The 23,367-nt window shown below is 44.0% G+C and overlaps 1 protein-coding gene and 1 pseudogene across 1 annotated transcript; one reads left to right on the top strand and one right to left on the bottom strand.

Moving 5' to 3' along the window:
- Positions 1 to 9,269: 9,269 nt before the first annotated feature.
- On the bottom strand, positions 9,270 to 9,559 carry LOC112447504 (small ribosomal subunit protein uS14-like). The gene is made up of 2 exons (XM_024995360.1): positions 9,534 to 9,559; positions 9,270 to 9,441 (listed from the first exon to the last, which is right to left on the bottom strand). The coding sequence occupies exons 1-2, from the start codon at positions 9,557 to 9,559 to the stop codon at positions 9,270 to 9,272; spliced, it is 198 nt and encodes a 65-aa protein (XP_024851128.1).
- Positions 9,560 to 10,254: 695 nt separating this feature from the next.
- LOC112447505 (mitochondrial transcription rescue factor 1-like) overlaps positions 10,255 to 23,367 on the top strand; it is a 72,045-nt pseudogene continuing 58,932 nt past the window's right edge.

The following is a 23,367-nucleotide window of genomic DNA, read 5'->3' on the forward strand; positions in this document are numbered from 1 at the left end:
CGGAGAAGGCAATGGCACCCCACTCCAGTACTCTTGCCTGGCAAGTCCCATGGATGGAGGAGCCTGGTGGGCTGCAGTCCACGGGGTCGCCAAGAGTCAGACTTGACTGAGCGACTTCATTTTCACATTTCACTTTCATGGATTGGAGAAGAAAATGGCAACCCGCTCCAGTGTTCTTGCCTGGAGAATCCCAGGGATGGGGGAGCCTGGTGGGCTGCCGTCTATGGGGTCGCACAGAGTCGGACATGACTGAAGTGACTTAGCAGCAGCAGCAACCCCTAAATTCAGTAAACTCCTTTGCCATAAACATTTTCCTCACAAATAGGCTTCAGATAGCAATCCCTCCCATGGCCTCAAGCTGAGGCCTATGTGCTCATCCTGGAACACTCTTTTGTAAAAGTCCTTAAACAAATATCAATGATTAACTTTATGAAGTATTCTCTGAGCACAGCTGCAGAAGAATAGGCTTTGTGCCTTCTCATGCTCCTCTCAAGAGCAATAAGCACCTTAATATTCCTTTTCAGTCAACTCAGACGAGGAGAGGAAAAAACAAGTCAGAATTACAAGGCCTAACTCCTTTGTCCCGGGTCCGTGCCTGCGGAATGAGGAGAGGAGGCTGGGGCCATGCCTCCATTTTGTCAGTAATGCCTAACGTGGCTCCCAACAGTTTAAGACTTAAACATTTTGTTGTTGTTGTTGAGGATCACAATTCAATTCATAGCAGCCAGGAATCAAGAACGAAAATGATAAGGCACCTTTCAATGTGGCCATCACAGAGAGACAGTGACTTAGCAACTTATCCTTCCTTTCTCTGTGCCTCATGCCCATCCTAGGCACCATGTGAGGCCCAAAAAATTAAGATGCAGCATTATGGCACCAAGAAAAAGCAGCCCACCAAGCAGAAGAGAACCCTAAATTGTCTGAGATGAAGTTTCCCATTGCACAGAATAAGGGTTGGAACTAGTCATGAAAGTAAAAGTGCTAGTTGCTTAGTCGTGTGTTGTGATTCCATGGTCTGTAACCCATAGGCTCCTCTGTCCATGAGATTTTTCAGGCAAGAATACTGGAATTGACTGCCATTCCCTTCTCCAGGGGATCTTCCTGACCCAGGGATTGAACACATTCTTTACCATCTGAGCCACCAAATTGTTACCAAAAAACAATTAACATCTCTCAGGTATGTAAATTGGGCACTGAAATTGACATAAGACACATCCTCAAGGGTTCAACAGAACGAAGTGTTAACAAACTCCCAGATCAGGTGTTGGCAAACTACGGCTCACCAGCCAAATTTGCCGGCTACCTATTTTCGTAAATAAAGTTTTACTGACACACAGCCACACCCATTCATATACCTACTGTTTATGGCTGTTTTTTAAAATAACAGTTAACATTTATTTATTTATGGCTGTGTTTCGTCTTTGTTGCTGCGCGTGGGCTTTCCCTAGTTGCGGTGTGCAGGCTTCTTATTGTGGTGGCTTCTCTGGCTGCACAGCATGGACTCTGGGGTGTGTGGACTTCAGTAGTGGCAGCGTGTGGGCTCTAGAGCACAGGTTAAGCAGTGACACAGGGGGTTAGTCTCCCCAAGTCATGCGGGATCTTCCTGGACCATGGATCAAACCCATGTCTCCTGTATTGGCAGGTGGATTCTTAACCACTGGGTCACCAGGGAAGTTACCTATGGCTGTTTTTAATGCTAAAAAGTTAGATTTAAGTCACCTCGATAGAGACTGTACAATTTGCAAAGCCCAGAATATTTATCATCTGGTCCTTTACAGGAGTTTGCCAACCCCAGTCTGGATCAAGCTTTCAGATCCTCTACAATTTAAGACCAGTTTTTCAAACATATACTCCAGTACTCTTCCACCTAAACTTTCCAATATATTAAAACTAGTATCTGCAACATAGGTACTTCCTATGTTCAGAGCAGCACTATTCACAAGTGGCAAGACATGGAAGCAACCTCAATGTCCACTGACAGGTGACTGGATAGAGAAGATGTGGAGCATGTATATGACAGAATACTACTCAGCTATAGAAAAGAATAAAATAGTGTCATTGTCAGCAACACAGATGGGACTAGAGATTATCATACTAAGCGAAGTAAGTCAGAGGGAGAAAGACAAATATCATGTGATATCACTATGTAAGTGATATCACACTTACATATCGTATTTTAGATATCCATTCCATAAGTAATGGAATCTAAAATATGACACAAATGGATTTATCTTTGAAACAGAAACAGCCCCACAGATACAGAGATCAGATTTGTGGTTGCCAGGGAGAAGAGGGTGGAGGAAGGAGCACTGGGAGTTTGGGTTAACCGATGCAAACTATTATACACAGAATGGATAAACAACAAGGTCCTACTATATAGTACAGGGAACCATATTCAATATGCTGTGATAAATGGTAAGAAGGCCTTGTGTTAGCCAGTTATGTCTGACTCTGCCACCCCATGGACTGTAGCCTACCAGGCTTCTCTGTCCATGGAATTCACCAGGTTCCTGTGAAACCTGTATGCAGGTCAAGAAGCAACAGTTAGAACTGGACACAGAACACACTGGTTCAAAATTGGGAAAGGAGTATGTCAAGGATGCATATTGTCACCTTGCTTATTTAACTTATATGCAGAGCACATCATGAGAAATGCTGGGCTGGAAGAAGCACAAGCTGGAATCAAGATTTCTGGGAGAAATATCAATAACCTCAAATACGCTGATGACACTACCCTTATGGCAGAAAGTGAAAAGGAACTGAAGAGCCACTTGATGAAAGTGAAAGAGGAGAGTGAAAAGGCTGGCTTAAAGCTCAACATTCAAACAACAAAGATCATGGCATCTGGTCCCATCACTTCATGGCAAATAGATGGGAAAACAATGGAAACAGTGATAGACTTTACTTTCTTGGGTTCCAAAATCACAGCAGATGATGACTGCAGCCACAAAATTAAAAGATACTTGCTCCTTGGAGGAAAAGCTATGACAAACCTAGACAGTGTATTAAAAAGCAGAGACATTGCTTTGCCAACAAAGATCCATCTAGTCAAAGTTATGGTTTTTCCAGGAGTCATGTATGGATGTGAGAGCTGGACCATAAAGAAGGCTGAGTGCTGAAGACTTGATGCTTTTGGACTGTGGTGTTGGAGAAGACTCTTGAGAGTCCCTTGAACTGCAAGGAGATCAAACCAGTCAACCCTAAAAGAAATCAATCCTGAATATTTATTAAAAGGACTGATGCTGAAGCTGAAGCTCCAATCCTTTGTCCACCTGACGTAAGGAGCCTGTCCAACATACATTTCTCTTTCTTCTGTTAATATAGTTCTTCTGATTTTCTTTTTGGGGAATCATTGTCATTAGAAAAGAACCTGATGCTGGGAAAGATTGAAGACAGGAGGAGAAGGGGATAACAGAGGACAAGATGGTTGGACAGCATCACTGACTCAATGGACATGAGTTTGAGCTAGCTCCGGGAGATGGTGAAGGAGAGGGAAGCCTGGTGTGCTGCAGTGCTGCTGCTGCTGCTGCTAAGTCGCTTCAGTCTTGTCCGACTCTGTGCGACCCCATAGACGGCAGCCCATCCCTGGGATTCTCCAGGAAAGAACACTGGAGTGGGTTGCCATTTCCTTCTCTGTGCTGCAGTGCATCGGGTCACAAAGAGTCGGACACGACTGAGTGACTGAACAACAACAGCAACAAGAATACTGGAGTGGGGAGCCATTCCCTTCCCCAGGGGATCTTCTCAACTCAGGGATCGAACCTGGGTCTCCTGCATTGCAGGCAGATTTTTTTAACATCTGAGCCATCAGGGAAGCCGGTGATAAACCATAATGGATATTAAAAAGGAATATATGTATGTATAACTCAATCACTTTGCTGTATATCATAAATTAAGACATTTAAATCAACTATGCTTCAACTGAAAAATTAAAAATAAATGATATCCATAAAGCCCTTTGGAGAAGGCAATGGCACCCCACTCCAGTACTGTTGCCTGGAAAATCCCATGGGTGGAGGAGCCTGGTGGGCTGCAGTCCATGGGGTCTCGAAGAGTCAGACATGACTGAGTGACTTCACTTTCACTTTCCACTTTCATGCATTGGAGAGGGAAATGGCAACCCACTCCAGTGTTCTTGCCTGGAGAATCCCAGGGACAGAGAAGCCTGTTAGGCTGCAGTCCATGGGGTCGCACAGAGTCGGACACGACTGAAGCGACTTGGCAGGCAGCATAAAGCCCTTTAAATCCATTATCTCTAAAAATTTTTTGTCCCCCAGGAGAGAATCAAGACCCCACCTCTTCCCACCATCCAGTGGATGACAGTTGGATGGTTAAGAAGACACGTCATCCTGAACACATCCTAAAACTTGGGTAATAGTGTGTACATATGCTTTAGCAGTAAGAGCAGAGCTCCTCTTTTCATTCCATACATATATGACTTAAAGTCTACTTATTGAAAAATTATAGGCCAAAAGTACTACTGATGCAAATGAGTGTTATTAAATACTGTAGGATTTGCCAAACAACCCACGACAAATTAAACTGATAATAACAAGCTAAGCCCACAGTAATTTATCATTAGCTAAGCAAAAAGAACAGCATTCAAAAACCATGGCCAACTCAAGAGAATACAAAGGCAAAATGTTCCTTCAGGGAATTATGGAAATTCCTACTATTGGTGTATACATGTGTGTGTGTGATACTGTGGGTTATTACTTGGCAGCCAGACTTCTAGGTGGAATACCAAATAAAAATGCTCAGTTAGCTGTAGTGACTTGCTATTTTAAATTTATGAACACTATGTTTTAGTAAACCTCAATGACTCACTTAGCATATATAGGCATAATGGATATCTGTTGGGTTTGCCTGTCCAACATACATTTCTCTTTCTTCTGTTAATATGTTTCTTCTGATTTTCTTTTGGGGAATCATTGTCTCATTCTATTTTTTTTTTTAATTTATTTGTCTGCACCAGGTCTTAGCTGTGGCACAGGGAATCTTTGTTGGCACATGCAGGATCTTTGCTTCGCCATGAGGATCTTCTGTTGTGGCATGCAGGCTCTTAATTGCAGCATGTGGGATCTTAGTTCCCTGACCAGGGGTCGAACCCAGGCTCCTCTGCATTGTGAATGTGGAGTCTTAACCACTGGGCCACCAGGGAAGTCCCCACTGTCCCATTCTTATCCATGTGACTTGAGAAGGGCCAGCTTTAGAACTGGGCCTAGAACCAAGACTGGCCATTCAGTGTATGACATCTCTTTGCTCATAGTTCAGCCATGAGCACATATCTCAAGGTGATGAGACTTGCTTCCAGGATTTCTGCCATAGTTGCTAAGCTTGGAGAATGAAACTGCCTACAGCAGGGAGAACCAGACAGCTAATGGAGACAACAGAAAGGGAAGCAGGGCTGGGAATGGACAAACAGATTCCTGACACTGTTTGAACACATGCATCCAGCCAAGCCTGAAGCCTTAGGTGAAGTCTCCCTTAAGAATCAAGGGATTTGTACTTTTGGAAGGAATGATGCTAAAGCTGAAACTCCAGTACTTTGGCCACCTCATGCCAAGAGTTGACTCATTGGAAAAGACTCTGATGCTGGGAGGGATTGGGGGCAGGAGGAGAAGGGGACGACAGAGGATGAGATGACTGGATGGCATCACTGACTCGATGGCTGTTGAGTCTGAGTGAACTCCGGGAGTTGGTGATGGACAGGGAGGCCTGGCGTGCTGCTATTCATGGGGTCACAGAGTCGGACATGACTGAGTGACTGAACTGAACTGACTGAGGTGTCTCAAGGGGCTTCCCTGGTAGCTCAGCTGGTAAAGAATCCTCCTGCAATGTGGGAGACCTAGGTTCAATCCCTGGGTTGGGAAGATCCCTTGGGGCAATCCACTCCAGTACTCTTGCCTGGAGCATTCCCACGGAAGAGTCGGACATGACTGAGCAACTAAGCACAGCATAGCACAGGTGTCTCAAGACCATACTCTGAAAGAAATTCTAACCTGCACATGCTGAAACCTTGTACAAGCCCCTGTGTCTTTGTCTTTTGAAGTAAAATGCTGACTCAAGAGCGAATGAGTGGGAAATGTGAAGGTGTAGAAACAAAGAATAACTGTTGGGCTAGGGAACTGGTAACAATTTAGACAATAATTCCGCTGCATAGCAGAATCACTGAATTCCCAGTTCCCTGAAAGATACAGATAAAGGCCTGGCACACAGTCCTAAGTTGTTTTTACAGGAAGCAGACCAGATGAAAACTGCTTACCACAAGAACACAGACCCCAGACTGGATGAAACCAGAAGGTTGATGAGGCTTGAAACTTCACCTTGATGCCAACCAATCCAAGAACTGTCCATGAGCTTATCATGCCCCTGCTCTTTGAACACTATAAAACTCCTTGTTACCCCCTCCAAGGTGGGTCACATGATCTTGAGGGCATTGGCCCACTGTGGAGAAGGCAATGGCACCCCACTCCAGTACTCTTGCCTGGAAAATCCCATGGACGGAGGAGCCTGGTGGGCTGCAGTCCATGGGGTCGTGAAGAGTCGGACACCACTGAGCGACTTCACTTTCACTTTTCACTTTCATGCATTGGAGGAGGAAATGGAAACCCACTCCAGTATTCTTGCCTGGAGAATCCCAGGGACGGGGGAGCCTGGTGGGCTGCTGTCTGTGGGGTCGCACAGAGTCGGACACGACTGAAGCGACTTAGCAGCAGCAGCAGCAGCAGCCCACTGTGGCCCCCTGTGCCTGGCAAAGGAATAAAAGCTGCTCTTTGCTACTTCACCCCAAACTCCCTCTGTGTGTTTCTGTTCGGCACCTGTGAACAGAGGCCAAGTTTCGGCAGCAATGCCAATAAAGTCATATTTTATTTTTTTAAATTTATGTGGCCATGCGGAGTCATAGTTGCAGCATATGGAATCTTTGGTTGTGGTACATGGGCTTAGTTGTGGGCCCCGGGCCCCCACATTGGGAGCTTAAAGTCCTAACCACTGGACCACCAGGGAGGTCCCTAAGTCACATTTTATAACTGAGGATATGTGTTGGAAAAATAAACCCCAGATGGGATTTTTTTTTTTTTAATGTTTGCTATTGGTTGCTGAGTGAAATTCAAGAGCATTTCTTCTTCCCAGAGATTATGAGGGAAAAATAAGCATACCTCCTCCTGTAAGCCGGTTCTCTGATGTGATATGAGCTCAAAACTTTAGGCTTCAGGATATGATGATAAATGATGAAAGCAAATCACCCAGAGAAAAAGAGAAATGGAGAGAGAAGATGAGAGTGGAGTGACTGTGTTTTGAGAGGTCACTTGACAGTTATTTTTCCAGTTGTTCCAAAATGTTCATTACAGATGTTAGACAAGGCTTGGCAAACATGTGCTTCAAATTTCCTGTGTGGTTGTGTTTGTTTGCTAGGATTGCCGTAACAAAGTGCCATAAGCTCAGGGGCTTAACAGCAGGGATTTATCGTCTCATAGTTCTGGAGGCTGAAATCTGGGATCAAGGTGTCAGCGGGTTCTTTTTTCTTTCTAATAATTTTATTTCTTTAGTTTTGGCTGTGGTGGGTCTTCATTTCTGGGCACTTTTTTTTCTCTAGTTGCAGCAAGTGGGGTTACTCTCTCGTGGCAGGGGCTTTTCTTTGCGGTGGCTCTAGGGCTCATGGGCTTCAGGAGTTGCGGTTTCCAGGCTCTAGAGCACAGACTCAGTAGTTGTGGCGCAGAATTAGTTACTCCCAGGCATATGGGATCTTCCTGGGCCAGGGATGGAATGGGTGTCTTCTGCATTGACAGGCAGATTCTTTACTACTGAGCTAATCAGGCAAGCCCAGCGCTGATTCTTCCTGCAGGTCATGAAGGAGAATCTGTCTCATGTCTCTCGCCTTACTTTTAGTGACTGGCTAGCAATCTTTGGTGTTCCTTGACTTGTAGAAGCATCTCCCCAATCTCTGCCTTCATCTTCATAATGGTGTTCCTCTTGAGTGTGTTTGTATGGGTGTGTGTGTCTGTCCAAATTTCTCCCTTTTCTAAGGACACTGGTCATATTGGATTAGGAGCCCACCCTAGTTCAGTATGGGGGCTTCCCTGGTGGCTCAAACAGTAAAGAATCTGCTTGCAGTGCAGGAGGTGAAAGTGACACGGCTTCGATCCCTGGGTCAGGAAGATCCCCTGGAGCAGGAAATGGCAACCCACTCCAGTATTCTTGCCTGGAGAATCCCATGAACAGAGGAGTCTGGCAGACCACAGTCCATGGGGACGCAAAGAGTTGGACACGACTGAGCGATTAACACACTAGTCCAGTAGGACTTTAATCAAATCTGCTGTGACCCTATTTCCAAACAAGTTCCCATTCTGAAGTATTGGGGGTTAGGACTCCAGCATATCTTTTTTTTTTTTTAAATTTAAAAAGTTCGTTTATTTTTCATTTGGATGCTCCAAGTCTTAAGTTACGGCACTCAGGGTCTTCATTGCCACGTGGGGAGTCTTCCTTGCAGCTTGCAGTCTCTTTAGTTGCGGCATGAAGGATCTAATTCCCTGACCAGGGACCAAACCCAGGTTCCCTGCATTGGGAGCACAGTTTTAACCAATGGACCAAAATGGAAGTCTGCTAATTTGCCTTTTTTTTTTTTTTTGGCAGGGGGACACAATTCAACCCAGAATTCTCCATCTCATTTTATAAAGTCTTCAGTATAGCTGTGCTCTCAGGGACACATTTGAGGGGTTTTGTAGAGCTGGACTCTCTCACCCATTGGTTTCTCCAGCCTCCCATGTTTACCTCCCTGGAAAGCCTTGTCCTGCTTTCATCAGTGGGGTTAGTTGCTCCATTGTGTCTGACTCTTTGCAACCGCATGGACTGTAGCCACTAGGTTCCTCTGTGGATGGGGATTCTTCAGTCAAGAATACTGGAGTGGGTTGCCTAGCCCTCCTCCAGGGGATCTTCCCAACCCAGGGATCGAACCCAGGTCTCCTGCACTGCAGGCTGATTCTTTACCAGCTGAGCCACCAGGGAAGCCCTCAAATGTCAGTGTATGTCTCCCCAAATGGGTAGGAGGATCCTCTCCCCAAGGACCTTGGCTCATTCAGGAATGCCCCTCCAACAGCCAGGAATATAACCTCAGGTGACAGGAAGTCCTCTCTTGTCTGTGCATCCAAACCACTCATGGATTTTTTTTGGGGGGGGGGTAGTTTTTAAACTTTCATTTTCTATGCAAAGAGCTAATATTGTTTCCACATAAGGTAGATGTGCTGAATGATCTATTCAAGGAACTTCAGTTAGTCTGATTTAACAAAGCCAATGTCCTTCATGTACTGGTGGCCCATATTGAGGCAGTGTTTCCGGATCAGACCGTGCCTGTTTGAGCAGACCCGGCAAGAGCGAGAACCTTCGCTGAATTTTCTCAAATGGCCCCAGTAGAGCTGCTGGTGACCCACGTTGCTTTCTTGACTGCAATGAGGCAAAAGGCTCACATATTTTTTTAAATTAAACACATTAAGTTGTAGTCAACTACGTGTCATATACCATTTTAAAGTGCATACAATGCAGTGGCATTTACTAGTTTCATGGTGTTCTGCAGCTCTCACCTCCATCTAGTTCCAAAACATTTTCATCACCACAAAGGAAGCTCCATACGATTTAGCACTCCCTCCCCAGTCCTTCCCTCCCCCCATCCCTGTCAACCACTCATCAGCTTTCTGTCCCTATGGATTTATCCTGAATGTTTCAATACATGGAATCACTCAATATGTGACCTTTTCTGAGCGGCTACTTTCACTCAGCAAAATGTTTTTGAGGCTCATCCACACTGTACCAGATATCAGTGCCTCTTTTCTTGTGGAGACCTTTTGGTTTTATTAATTTTGATTGGAGTACAGTTGCTTTACAGTGCTGTCTTAGTTTCTGCTGTGCAACAAAGTGAATCAGTTATACGCATACGCGTATCCACTCTGTTTTTTAAGAATTCCTTCCCATTTAGGTCACCACAGAGCACTGAGTAGAGTTCCCTGTGCTATACGGTAAGTTTTCATTTGTTATCTATTTTATACATAGTGGTATATATATGTCGATCCCAATCTCCCAATTCATCCCATCTCCTCTTCCCCCATGGTAACCCTCAGTTTGTCCTCTAAATCTGTGACTCTATTTCAGCTTTGCAAATAAGTTCAACTGTACCGTTTTTCTAGATTGCCTTGTGTAGCTTTTTAAAGACAGACTTGCCTGGACAAATACATCTAGGTAAGGGTTGAAAAACTACGCCCGATGGAAGGTGGGGCTTCCCAAGTATGGCTCCCTGCCTCTTTATATAGCCTGTGAACTAAGAATGATTTTTACTTTTTAAAATCATTTTAAAAAGTTAAGTGAAGAATAGTCCATGGTGAGAATGATATAAATCTGAAAATTCAGTGTCTACAAAGTTTTTCTGAACCACAGCTACTCCCATTTGTTTCCATTTTGTCTATGGCCCCTTTCAAGCTACCAAGACAGAGTACAAGACAGAGTTCAAGGCTGGTCTGAAGGTAGTGAGTTATCTCAATTGATTGTTCACAGTCAGTTACAGATCGAACTCCTCGTTCTGCTGACTAGAAAAAAAAAAAAAAGAAAAGAAAAAAAAAGGACACAGACACAAAAAAGACAGAGTTCAAGACGGAGACGGTCTGGCCCCCAAACTAATGATACTGACCACTTGGCCCTTTAAGGAAAGTCAGCAGATCACTGTCCCAGGGAATGGACACCACCTAAATTTTCATCCATTCATTATAAAGGACTCTTTCTCTTTCCCCTCATCTTCCTCCCCAACAAAGGAAGCCAAACTCCTCCCAGAATCCACACGGAGACCCCTCAGAAAGATTTGTTCGAACCCATACATATCAGTTTGCTATACACTTGAAACTAACACAACATTGTAAATTAATTATATTTCTGGGAATTCCCTGTCAGTCCAGTGGTTAGGACTCCCAAGTTTCCACTGCAGGGGACATGAGTTCAATCCCTGGCAGGGGAACTAAGGTCTTACATGTTGTGAGGTGCAGCCAAAAAAAAAAAATAGAGCAATGATGGAATAGAATCAGAGGACCTGGTTTAGAATGAGGAGATAAAGTAAGCCTCTCTCCAAAGAGGAATTTTGATTCTGATGATTCTGATACTAATTCCAATGTGTAGCTTCCCCTTCTCCCCCCTATACCACCAAGCAATTTTCCAACGTACTGGGTGTCTTGCATTTCCACTCAGTTTTGACACAACCTGCAGATAGCATCAGGGTCCACAGGTTAAGGACTCGGTGCCATATGACTGCCCCCACTGCAGATGCCAAGCACAGTTCCAGGTTGTTACCTGTGTTTCTGACCAACTGGGTATAAATCAGAGGTTCCCATTGAGTCAGGAGATGGATGAGCCCCCGGAGGAAACAGTTAGAGTTGGTTCTCTGTGGACCGATTCTCTAAGAAGAAAATAGTAGGACAGTTGAGGGAGGAGGCTAAGCCCTGCCCAGATCGAAGATAAAAGCACCACATATTTCCCATTCTCGAAGTCAAGGAAACTCTCTTGATTAGAAAGCTCCTTGGAGGTAAAAAAATGGAGGGGGTGTCACACACCCTCTTGGCCTCTTCGGTAGAATATATCTTGACTGACAGATGTTCATACACACATAGGGGGATCCTGAGATATACCACATATAGACTCAGAAGCAGGTGAATCAAAATGATTGGCCAAAGGAAACCCCGAAACGAATGCCCCTTAAAAGTAATTGACTACCAGAAAGGGGTGACTCTCTCTCTGAGTCTGCCCACGAGACCATCCACATGTACTATACTCTTTTCTTCCTCCTAGTAAACACTTGTTTCGCTGTGTGCTGTGCTAAGTTGCTTCAGTCATGTCTGGCTCTTTGTAACCCCTTAGACTGTAGTCCGCCAGGCTCCTCTGTCCGTGGAATCCTCCAGGCAAGAATACTGGAGTGGGTTGCCATACTCTTCTTCAGGGCATCTTCCTGACCCAGGGATGGAACTCGGGTCTCCTGCATCGCGGGTGAATTCTTTACCTGCTGAGCCACCAGGGAAGCCCCACTTGTTTCACTACTTCTGTCTTTGTGGGAATTCTTTTTCTGCAAAGTTGAAGAGCCGGGGTCTTGTCACTGGCCTCTGGTCTAGCGGCTAGGATTTGGTGCTCTCACCGTTATGACCCAATCCCAGTCTCTGGCGGGGAACTGAAACCCTGCTTCAAGGCACTGCAGGACGAGGCCACCTGAGATCACCGTGACCCCCTTCTTGGGTTTGATTAATTTCCTACAGTGGCTCACTGAACTCAGAATACTAGAGTTTACTCACTAGATCATTTGTTTATTACAGTGAGACTCAACAGCCAGATGCAGAGAGATACACAGGCAAGATCCTGAACAAAGGAACTTCTGAAAGTGTTCTGGTTCACCAACCTAGAAGTTCTCTGGACCCCAATCTTTGAGTTTTTATGGAAGCTTCATTACATAGACATGATTGATTAAGTCCTTGATCACTGGTGATTGAACTCAATCACCCCAGAGGTTGGGAAGTAGGAGTGAAATTTTCAACCCTCTAATGACAAAGCTGGTTCCAATGGCAACCCACCCACGTCTCTGTGTGCTTTCCCTAGCATAACAAGACACGTTTATCACTCTTATCACAGAAATTCCAAGGTTTTAAGAGCTGTATGATAGAAACAAGGATGAAGACCAAATATATATATTTCTTTTTATTTCTTTATTTTAGTTTTGATGTGCTGGGTCTTCGTTGCTGTGCTTGGGCTTTCTCTAGTTGCGGAGAGTGGGGGCTACTCTCTGGTTGCAGTGCGCGGGCTTCTCACTGTGGTGACTTCTCTTGCTGGGGAGCAGGGCCCTAGAGAGTGGGCTCAGTAGCTGTGGCACATGGGCTTAGTTGCTCCAAACCATGTGGATCTTCCTGGACCAGGGATTGAACCCATGTCCCCTGCATTGGCAGGCAGATTCTTAACCACTGGACCATCAGGGAAGTCGCAAATATATGTATTTCTTATTATAAATCACAATATCACAGATCTCAAGCTTCCCTTTCTTGACTTGTCAATCCCAGGAAATTCCCATGATTTTCTGCCTGTCCATAAAGTATCTGGAATTGTCGATGGCCAGCTGCCTTATCACCTTAGGAAATCCTTGTGTAAACTCTCTTTCCCCCCATGAGTGAGAAACGTGGTCTCCATGGCAGCGAGGTTAAAGTTCTCTCTGATTTCATGTCACTTCATTGGCAGTTTAATTGTCCAGGACATGAGAAAAACAAAACACCAAACGCCTTATACTGATATGTGTACAACACAGATTTTGAATAATGCCCCTGAGGGAAACATTTCTACCTTTCTTTTCTGTTGCTCCATAATAAATTCTCAAAAATATTTCCCTGAAGCAATGTGCTTCAGTGCTTAAAATCTGCCTTAACATCTAGTGGAAATGAGACAGGAGGGAAGGGGGCAGACACAGCCTTTAAAAGAATGATGTAATCACTGAGGATACAACAAAAACTGATTAAAACTAATTAGCCCCAAGATGACAGGCTGCCCTGGGGGCTCAGATGGTGAAGAATCCACCTGCAGTGTGGGAAACCTGGGTTCGATCCCTGGGCTGGGAAGACGCCCTGGAGAAGGGAATGGCTACCCACTCCAGTATTCTTGCCTGGAGAATTCCATGGGCAGAAGAGCCTGGAGGGCTACAGCCCTGGTGGGCTGTACTCCACAGGGCCACAAAGTCAGACCCGACCGAGCAAATAACACTATAGCACAGGGAACAATATTCGATATTCTGTGATAAACCATAACAGAAATATGTGTGTAACTGAATCACTTTTACTATATAGCATATACTGCCACAATAAAATTTTTTAGAGTCAGCCAATCTGAGATATTCTGTTATAGCAGCCCAAACAGACTAAGACAGTTTCTATAATGGAAGAATTACTATTAAAAAAAGAACTCCACCTTGCTTATGTATCCTTCAGGTCTATGTCCTTGCGGGCAATGTGTCACTTGGAAAATCCCATGATCCAGATGGGAGCAAAAGTTCCCAGCTGTAGCCAACTGGCTTCCTAAATTGAGACTAGATGTTTGGATTGGCATCTCTGGTGGCTCAGATGGTAAAGAATCCACCTGCAATGTGGGAGACCTGGGTTCGATTCCTGGGTTGGGAAGATGCCCTGGAGAAGGGAACAGCTACCCATTCCAGTATTCTGGCCTGGAGAATTCCATGGACAGAGGAGGCTGGCAGGCTACAGTCCATGCGGTCTCAAAGAGTTGGACACAACTGAGTGACTTTCACTTTCAGAGGTACCATGTGTGCCTGGGCTGATCACTAGTGTCTAAGGCTGTTCAATTTCTTAGTACATGTGATGCTGAAATTCTGTGATGTTCTGCTGCTGGAAAGACACTCAGCCGTGGGATTCTGAGAGATACTCTGTGGTTGTCATGGGAGCACTTCAGGCAGAAGAGATGATCAGTTCCTAGAGTTAGGAGAAAGCTGTCCTCATAGAGTTAGGAGAGAGTGAAGGGTATCAGGAAGAAATTTAATGTTCAGAATGGCTAGCTGAAGTGAAGCCAGAAAGAAAAACAAAAGCCATATGATATCACTTATATATGGGGCTTCCCAAGTGGTGCAGTGGTAAAGAATCCACCTGCCAGTGAAGGAGATGCAGGAGACGTGGGTTCAATCCTTAGGTTGGGAGGATCCCCTGGAGTAGGAAATGGCACCCCACTCCAGTATTTCTGCCCGGGAAAATCCCATGGACAGAGAAGTCTGGCAGCCTACAGTCCATGGAGTTGCAAAGAGTCAGACGTGAATGAGCAGCTGAAAACACACACACACGCACACACACACACAAGCATACATACATATATGTGTGTGTGTGTTCTTTTATCAGATTACTGATATATATATATATATATATATATATATATATATATATATATGTATGTATCTGCCATGTGCGCTCAGCCATGCCCGACTCTTTGTGACCCCAAGGACTGGAGCCTGCCAGGTTCCTCTGTCCATGGAATTTTCCAGGCAAGACCTGGAGTGGGTTTCCATTTCTTACTCCAATATATGTGTGACTGAATCACTGTGCTGTACACCTTAAACTAAAATGATATTGTAAGTCAACTATACTTCAATTAAAGAAAAGAAAAAAACATTATTATTAGAGCACTAATTCTTAAACTTTTTGGTCTCAGGCCCCCCTCTTCACTCTTAAAGTTACTGAGGACCCTACTTAGCTTTCTTAAATGTAAGTTGTAGCTATCAATACTTACTGTTTAAACATTAAAATTGAGAAAATTTACAATGTGCATTTAAAATTTACTTAAAATAACAATAAAACCCATTGAATGGTAACATGAACAACATATTTTATTATATTTTCCAAACCAAAAAATTTAGTTAGTTAGAAGAATAGCATTGCTTTACATATTTGCAAATCTCCTAGAAGACAGTTGTATTCTCATTTGTGAGACTACCTTATTACTCTGTTGTGAAATGTCATTTTAGTCCAAGTCTATGAAGAAAACCTACAAGCATCTAGCTGAAAAAAGTATTTCAATAGACTTCTCAGGAACTCAAGAATTCTTCTTTCAGATCAGATCAGACCAGTCGCTCAATCGTGTCCGACTCTTTGCAACCCCATGAATCGCAGCATGCCAGGCCTCCCTGTCCAACACCAACTCCCAGAGTTCACTCAGACTCACGTCCATCGAGTCAGTGATGCCATCCAGCCATCTCATCCTCTGTCGTCCCCTTCTCCTCCTGCCCCCAATCCCTCCCAGCATCAGAGTCTTTTCCAATGAGTCAACTCTTGGCATGAGGTGGCCAAAGTACTGGAGTTTCAGCTTCAGCATCATTCCTTCCAAAGAAATCCCAGGGCTGATGTCCTTCAGAATGGACTGGTTGGATCTTCTTGCAGTCCAAGGGACTCTCAAGAGTCTTCTCCAACACCACAGTTCAAAAGCATCAATTCTTCGGCGCTCAGCCTTCTTCACAGTCCAACTCTCACATCCATACATGACCACAGGAAAAACCATAGCCTTGACTAGATGAACCTTTGTTGGCAAAGTAATGTCTCTGCTTTTGAATATGCTATCTAGGTTGGTCATAACTTTCCTTCCAAGGAGTAAGCGTCTTTTAATTTCATGGCTGAATTCTTCTTTAATGCTATACTAAAACTTGAAAAACTGGTAATTTAGTCAAGGTTAGTTGTAGTGGGGACTCTCCATTTCAGTGAGTTCTATTTTATTAAAATCCATTTGTCTACGTTGCACTTTTCATGTATTTCTTTTTTTTTCTCAATATCATAGACATGTGGGATCTTAATTCCCTGACCAGGGATCAAATCCATGCCTCCTGCATTGGAAGCACAGTGTCTTAATCACTAGACTGATAGGACAAGTCCTACCTTGCACTTTTTATGACTCGTTCATTGGTCTTTTGAATAATATTACTTCACTAAGTCATACAGATCTTCCAAACATCGACGCATTTCATTACATAATATTTTAAAAACTCCATTTGTTAATATCACCACCAATCTCAGAAAAGTCTTTCAGCGTTGGAACATTGTCAAACATGGTGACAAACACGTGTCTTCCAAAATTAAAATTTTCCCTTGAAGCTCACATTTTACCACTGGCAACAAACACTGTCAGTTGTTTTCCTTGAACCAGCAAGTTCATTTCATTCATTTTTGAGAAAATTTCTGCCAGAACCCAAGTTGAAACCTCATAGACTCGTCAGTTTTTTCCAACAAATTATAGTTCATGGAAAACTGGCCAATTCAACTCTTAAGCACTCAACCAACTGCGGGCCTTAAGGTATCTACTATCTGTCTACTGTGATTTGCTCAGAGGTGGTCATGTGATAAAGGCTGGACCAATCAGAGTGCATCTCAGAACAAAGAATTTCTATCTCCTTCCCTGAAGTTTGAAGCTTCAGGGCTACTGGCAGAGAGCTTTTGACCATAGGGTTGGCCAACCATAGTTTGAAGCCAACATCGTGAAGGGCACAGCAGAGAGACGGGAAGAAACTAAATTATTGATCACATCACTGAGCCAGAATACCAAGTCGTTCTTAAAAACACATCTTACTTTTTCATTTATGATGTCTGCTTGGGTGTATCATCCACTGGGTGACTTAAATAACAGACATTTAATTCTTACAGTTCTGGAGGCTAAGAAACCAACATCAGTGTTCCAGTCAATCAGGTTTCTAGTGAGAGCTCTGTTTTTGATTTTCCGATGGCCTCCTTCTTGCTATATCCGCACATGGCCTTTCCTTGGTTCAGGAACATGGTTGTTCGGTCACTCTGTCATGTCCCACTCTTTGCAACTCTATAGACTGCAGCATGACAGGCTTCCCTATCCTTCACCATCTCCCGGAGTTTGCTCAAACTCAGATCCATTGAGTCAATGTTGCCATCCAACCATCTCATTTTCTATTGCCCTCTTCTCCTCCTGCCTTCAATCTTTCCCAGCATCAGGGTCTTTTCAAGAACATAGAGACAGTGTGATTTCTCTCTCTTCCTCTTTTAAAAATGTTTTATTTATTTATTATTTTTGTCTGTGCTGGGTCTTCATTGCTGCACAGGCTTTCTCTGCTTGTGGTGAGTGGGGGCTACTCCCTAGCTGAGGTGTGTGGGCTTCTTATTGTGGTGGCTTCTCTCATTGTGGAGCGTGGGCTCTAGGGAACACGGGTTCCAGAATTGCAGCATACAGGCTTAGTTGCTGTATGGCAAGTGGGATCTTCCTGGACCAGGGATTGAATCTTTGTCCCCTGCACTGCATTGGCAGGCAGATTCTTAATCACTAGACCACCAGAGAAGTCCCTCTCTTTGTATCAGGACTGCAGCTTTACTGAATTAGGCCCCACCTTTATGGCCTTATTTAGCCTTGGAAGTGAAAAATGTTAGTCATTCAGTCACATCCAACTCTTTGCCACCCACAAACTTGCAGCCCATCAGGCTCCTCTGTCCATGGAATTCTCCAGAATTCTGGAATAGAGAGTCCAATATTGGACTAGAAGTCATAGAATACTTAGAATTCTATACATAGAATACATGGAACAGAAGAATACTGGACTAGATAGTCATTCTCTTTCTCTAGGGGATGTTCCCAACCTAGAGATCGAAATCAGGCCTCTTCCTTTGCAGGCATATTCTTTACCATAATTGCCTCCTAAAAGCCCTAATCCAAATACAGTCAAGTTGGGGGTTAGGGCTTTAGCATATGAATTTTAAAAGGATGCAATTTGGTCCATGGCAGCTAATGCTATGTCCAATTCAGTTTGAGATTTTAGTCACAACCAGAAGTATCCTAAACAATGCAGTGGAAACTTAAGTGATTTTTAGTAAGTCTGAGCCTCAGTTTTCTCATCTGCAGAATGTTTAAAAGCAGGAGGTCCTTGTCATCATCCACCACGGAGATTAAGTGAAACAATAAATTTGTGAATATCTGGAATAATATAAAGTTCATGGAAGATATTAGTTAAAATTAACAAGAAGGTTGGAGGACTTCCCTGGCAGTCCAGTGGTTAAGAATTCATGCTTCCAATGCAGGGGCTGTGCATCCAATCCGTAGTCTGGAACTGGGATCCTGCATGCTTCGTGTTTGGGTCAGAAAAATAAGCAAATAAACAAGAAGGCTGCCAGACCAAGGGTCAGAGGTAGGCACAGCAAGGTGAGGAAAAAAGAGAGAAATGATAACCCTGTTTTTCTAAAGAGATAGATAAATAGTGATAGGAGCATGCATACTTGGGATATGCATGCCTGTCTCAGAAATACAAAAATAAACCTTCAGACCCTAAATGGGAAGAGTAATTATAAATAGAGCAATATTAGCTGTGAGTGACAAGCCCAATTAGAGAATGTAAAGATGATTTAGAAGGTCTTCATGCAAAGCATCTTGGGTTGCTATAAAAATATTTGATATTTACAGCTCAAGAAAGAGATGAAAATTAAGAGAAGATAGTTCAGGATCTGACTGTTGATCTGCTCTGTTGTAGGTGCTGTCAATGCCCAGTTTTTTCCTTCTCACTGTCAGTCATTACACCCTGGCCCAACTTCCAAAGGCCAGCTCTGCTGAGCTGTGCTCAGTCACTCAGTCGTGTCTGACTCTTTGGGGCCCCATGGACTGTAGCCAGCCAAGTTCCTCTGCCCGTGGGATTTTCCAGGCAAGAATACTGGAGTGGGGTGCCATTTCCTTCTCCAGGGGATCTTCCTGACCCAGGGATTGAACCTGCATCTCTTGTGTCTCCTGCATTGGAATCAGATTCTTTACCTGCTGAGCCAATGGGGAAAGCCATCAAGGTTGCCTGGAACCACTTTTAAAGTGGTTGGCATTGAAATGAAAACTGACCTTTTCCAGTCTGGTGGCCACTGCTGAGTTTTCCAAATTTGCTGACATTGAGTGAAGCACTTGAACAGCATCATCTTTTAGGATTTGAAATAGCTCAGCTGGATTCCATCCCCTCCACTAGCTTTGTTTGTAGTGGTGCTTCCTAAGGCAAACTTGACTTCACACTCCAGGATGTCTGGCTCTAGGTGAGTGATTAGACTGTCATGAGCATCCTGGTCATTAAGATCTTTTTTTGTACAGTTCTGTGTATTCTTGCCACCACCTTTTCCTTTTAATTTCTTCTGCTTCTGTTAGGTCCTTACCATTTTTGTTCTTTATTGTGCTTGCTTCATCCTTGCATGAAATGTTCCCTTGGTATCTCTAATTTTCTTGAAGGGATCTCTAGTCTTTCCAATTCTGTTGTTTTCCTCTATTTCTTTGGACTGTTCACTTAAGAAGGCTTTCTTCTCGCTCCTTGCTATTTTCTGGAACTCTGCATTCAGATGGGTGTATCTTTCCCATTCTCTCTTGCTTTTCACTTCTCTTCTTTCCTTGGCTATTAGTAAAGCCTTACCAGACAATCACTTTGCCCTCTTGCATTTCTTTTTTGTGGGGATGGTTTTGGTCACTGCCTCCTTTACAATGTTACGATCCTCCATCCATAGTTCTTCAGGCACTCTATCATATCTAATCCCTTGAATCTATTTGTCACTTCCACTGTATAATCATAGGGATTTGATTCAGGTCACTCCTGAATGGCCTACTGGTTTTCCCTACTTTCTTCAATTTAAACCTGAATTTTGCAATAAGGAGCTGATGATCTGAACCACAGTCAGCTTCCAGTGTTGTTTTTGATGACCACAAAACAACTTAGAGCTTCTCCATCTTCAGCTGCAAAAACATGATCAATCTGATTTCGATATTGACCGTTTGGTGATGCTCATGTGTAGAGCCATCTCTTGTGTTGTTGGAAAAGGGTGTTTGCTATGACCAGTGTGTTCTGTTGGCAAAATTCTATTAGCTTTTGCTCTGCTTCATTTTGTACACCAAGGCCAAATTTTCCTGTTACTCCAAGTGTCTCTCAGAGAAGGCAATGGCAACCCACTTCAGTACTCTTGCCTGGAAAATCCCATGGACGGAGGGGCCTGGTGGGCTGCAGTCCATGGGGTCGATAGGAGTCGGACACGACTGAGCAACTTCACTTTCACTTTTCACTTTCACGCATTGGAGAAGGCAATGGCAACCCACTCCAGTACTCTTGCCTGGAAAATCCCATGGATGGGGGAGCCTGGTGGGCTGCCATCTATGGGATCGCACAGAGTTGAACACGACTGAAGCAACTTAGCAGTAGTAGCCAAGTGTCTCTTGACTTCTTGCTTTTGCATTCCAGTGCCCTATGATGAAAAGGACATCTTTTTTGTGTGTGTGTTAGTTCTGGAAGATCTTGTAGGTCTTCATAGAACTGGCCAGCTTCAGCTTCTTTGGCATCAGTGGTTGGGGCATAGATTTGGAGTACTGTGATATTGAATGGTTTGCCTTGGAAACAAACCAAGATCATTCTGTTGTTTTGGAGATTGCACCCAAGTATCATGCATTGGGTTTTGCAAGTAAATGCAAAACTTGCATTTACTTGCACTTTGGACTCTTTTGTTGACTTTGAGGGCTACTCCCTTTCTTCTAAGGGATCCTTGCCCACAGCAGTAGATATAACGGTCGTCTGAATTAAATTCACCCATTCCCATTCATTTTAGTTCACTGATTCCTAAGATGTCAGTGTTCACTCTTGCCATCTCCTGCTTGATCACATTCAATTTACCTTGATTTATGGACCTAACATTCCAGGTACCTACGTGATATTCTTCTTCACAGCATTGAACTTTACTTTCATCACCAGATACATCCACAACTGTCATTTCCACTTTGGCCCATCCGCTTCATTCTTTCTGGGGCTATTAGTAATTGCCCTCCACTCTTCGCTGGTAGCATATTGGACATTTTCCAACACGGGGGGCTCACTTTTCGGTGTCATATCTTTTTGCTTTTTTTTTTAACTTTTATTTTATTTTTAAACTTTACAATATTGTATTAGTTTTGCCAAATATCGAAATGAATCCGCCACAGGTATACCCGCATTCCCCATCCTGAACCCTCCTCCCTCCTCCCTCCCCTACCCTCCCTCTGGGTCGTCCCAGTGCACCAGCCCCAAGCATCCAGTACCGTGCATTGAACCTGGACTGGCGACTTTTTGCTTTTTTATGCTGTTCATTGGGTTCTTGCGGCAAGAATACTAGAGGGGTTTGCCATTCCCTCCTCCAGTGGACTATATTTTGTTAGAGCTCTCCACCATGACCCGCCCATCTTGGGTGGCCCTGCACAGCATGGCTCATAGCTTCATTGAGTTCCACAAGCCCCTTCGCCATGACAAGGCTGTAATCCATGAAGGGGACATACACTGTACTTCCATTTATATGATCTCCCGGTAATGACAAAACTGTAGGGACAGATTGCTATGGGCTGAAGATGCCGGGAGGAGTTAATTACAAAGGGTCTTGAGGGAACTGCTTGGGGTTGATGAAACTGTTCTATATCTTGATTTTGGAGATGGTTCCACAGCTGCGTGCATTTTTCAAAACTCTTAGGACTGTACACTAATCAAGGGTGAATTTGGCTGGATGTAAATTAAGCCTTAATAGAAAAGGTCACTTAAAGAAAGAGCGTTCATCATCATTGTCTTAGCTGGTTGTCATGACAACCCGGCAACAATCAGGCATGATTATTCATTTTTTCAGCCAACTGTTTTGAGCCTATCTGCACTTTGCAATGCCGCGTCCTTCTAAACCTGCTACTGATTGCTTTCTAGCCCACCAGTCCTCTCAAATTGTTCTTGTCGAGGTCATTAGTGACCGCATATTTGCTCAAGCCCGTGGTTAATTTTCAGCTCTCACTTCCTTGACCTTTTTTCTTTCTTCCTTTCTTCCTTCCTTTCGCTCCTCCCTCCCTCCCCTTCTTTCCTTTCTTTTTTAATTTTTTTCAAGAAACAATCTCAATTTTTAAAAATGTTTTTTAAAAATTTTAATTGGAGGCTAATTACAATATTGTGGTGATTGTTGCCATACATTCACATGAATCAGCCATGGGTGTACATGTGTTCCCCATCCTGACCCTCCTTCCCACCTCCTTCCCCATCCCATCCCTCAGGGTCAAGGTTATTTATTTATTTATTTGGCTACACTGGGTCCTAGTTACAGCAGGTGAGGTATTTTAGCCGCAGCACACAGAATCTTTTGTTGGGGCACACAGACTCTTAGTTGCGGCATGTGGGATCTTGTTCCCTGCCCGAGGGTCAAGCCCAGTCCTCCTGTATTGGGATCAGGGAGTTTTAGGCATTGGACCACCAGGGAAGTCCCTCCTTCTTTCTTTTTCTCTCTCTTTCATTCTCTCTTTCCCTCCCTCTCTCTCTCTCACTGTCTTTCATTCTTTCTTTCCCACTTGGCATCCCAGATGCTCACACCACAGCTCTGTCTCCTCCAGCCTGCAGCTTTCTCAATGCTGCTCTTTCCTGCTCTGCCTTTGACTGTCCTCAGTTTCTTCTTTACCCCATCCCTCCCCATTCACCTGCTTTTCCTCTCCTCCCCACCTCCCTAGGGGAGCACATCCAGCCTTTTGGCACCAGATAGCTCTTAGATACTCATGACTGCCAAATCTGGTTTGCATCTTATCCCCTTCCTTCCTGCGTACCTGGATTTCCAGTGTAATTTTCGTCAGTTGATTTTGCAGTCTCCAAAAAGACATTAAATCAGGGAAGCTTTGACTCACAGCTCAGGGCTGCTGTCACTAGGTTTCGGGCCACTTACTTCACTTCACATTTTCTTTATCTGTTTATTTATTGATGGACATTTAGCTTGTTTTCATATCTTGGTCATTGTGAATAATACTGCAATGAACATGTGAGCCTCAGATATCTCATCAAGACCCAGATTTCTTTTTCTTTGGATATACACCCTGAAGTGG

The sequence above is a fragment of the Bos taurus genome, chromosome 7, assembly GCF_002263795.3.
Source record: "Bos taurus isolate L1 Dominette 01449 registration number 42190680 breed Hereford chromosome 7, ARS-UCD2.0, whole genome shotgun sequence".
In the NCBI taxonomy this organism is placed as follows: Eukaryota; Metazoa; Chordata; class Mammalia; order Artiodactyla; family Bovidae; genus Bos; species Bos taurus.